The following is a 982-nucleotide window of genomic DNA, read 5'->3' on the forward strand; positions in this document are numbered from 1 at the left end:
CGGGAAGACGTGGTGCCTTGCTCGGGGGGTAGCCGGAGGAGGCTGCTCTTCTCACTGATCGTGGGCAGACACTTCTTCTTGAGGATACCTGTGGGCCAGAGGGTAGGCTCCATGAGGGGCAGGTGGAAGGAACACACCCACAGGCTGGTGTGAGGTGGGGGGCTGCTAATGGGGAGCATGCAGCTGTGCATACCCCACTCACCTTTGTGAGGCTGGGCAGAAGGGCCTGGAAGGGGGCCCAGGGACCCCTCCCATGTCAAGGCATCTCCATTCTCTCGTGGTCGCTCCTCAGAGGCCCCATTGCCACCACCTTCCTTTGCTGTGGTCCCAAAATCTCCTGGCCAGGGAACCTTCCCAAGCCCTAGGCCCCCATCTGGTGGACAGAGGAAGTAGATAAGGCCCAGAGAAGGCAGTCAGGAGAATCACCACCCTAGTCTCACCTCCCAGAAATCCCAGCCCCTGTGTCCTCCCACTGCCCCCAGAGGCCCCAGCCCTGCACTGGCCCACCCTTCGGGGTACTGTGCAGGGGCAGTCTCTCGGCCCCAGGCCCCAGCAGGCTGTCCCAGCCCGGTTCTCCAGGGAAGGCTGCCTCCCTCTCCACTTCCTCTTCCTCCTCCTCGCTGTCTGATGAGTGGGTAGATGCATAGGAGCCGCTCTGGTCATCCTCCAGGGACAGGTCACTGTCGGAGTCTGTGTCTGGATCTAGCAGGTGGGGGAGAGATCACGGACAGCCCATCCGCCACCACCCACCCTCAGTAAAAGCTGGGTGGCTGGGCCTCCACCCGCCACTGGCCATCAGGAGATTCCATCCTCACCATGCTGCTGGTTTTGACCTTCCAGGAACAGGCCACCGGGGTCCCCCAAGCCTGGGGGCCCTTGGCCAGGGTTCAGTGTGGACTCCTCCCTAAGAAGACAAGACACACTGGAGGCATCAGCCTGGCTCCTCACCTGTGTCTCATTCTCTTGTCTGTCCTGGGTCTTC

At 61.9% G+C, this 982-nt stretch overlaps 1 protein-coding gene across 1 annotated transcript in view; it reads right to left on the reverse strand.

Moving 5' to 3' along the window:
- Positions 1 to 5: 5 nt before the first annotated feature.
- CELSR2 (cadherin, EGF LAG seven-pass G-type receptor 2) overlaps positions 6 to 982 on the reverse strand; it is a gene marked incomplete at both ends in the record, with an annotated part of 22,100 nt that continues 21,123 nt past the window's right edge. The window contains 4 exon segments of the mRNA XM_010831029.1: positions 6 to 88; positions 203 to 373; positions 508 to 702; positions 816 to 978. Of these exon segments, the coding sequence (XP_010829331.1) occupies positions 6 to 88; positions 203 to 373; positions 508 to 702; positions 816 to 978 (612 nt within the window).

Source organism: Bison bison, unplaced genomic scaffold (assembly GCF_000754665.1).
Source record: "Bison bison bison isolate TAMUID 2011002044 unplaced genomic scaffold, Bison_UMD1.0 scf7180017864519, whole genome shotgun sequence".
Lineage (NCBI taxonomy): Eukaryota > Metazoa > Chordata > Mammalia > Artiodactyla > Bovidae > Bison > Bison bison.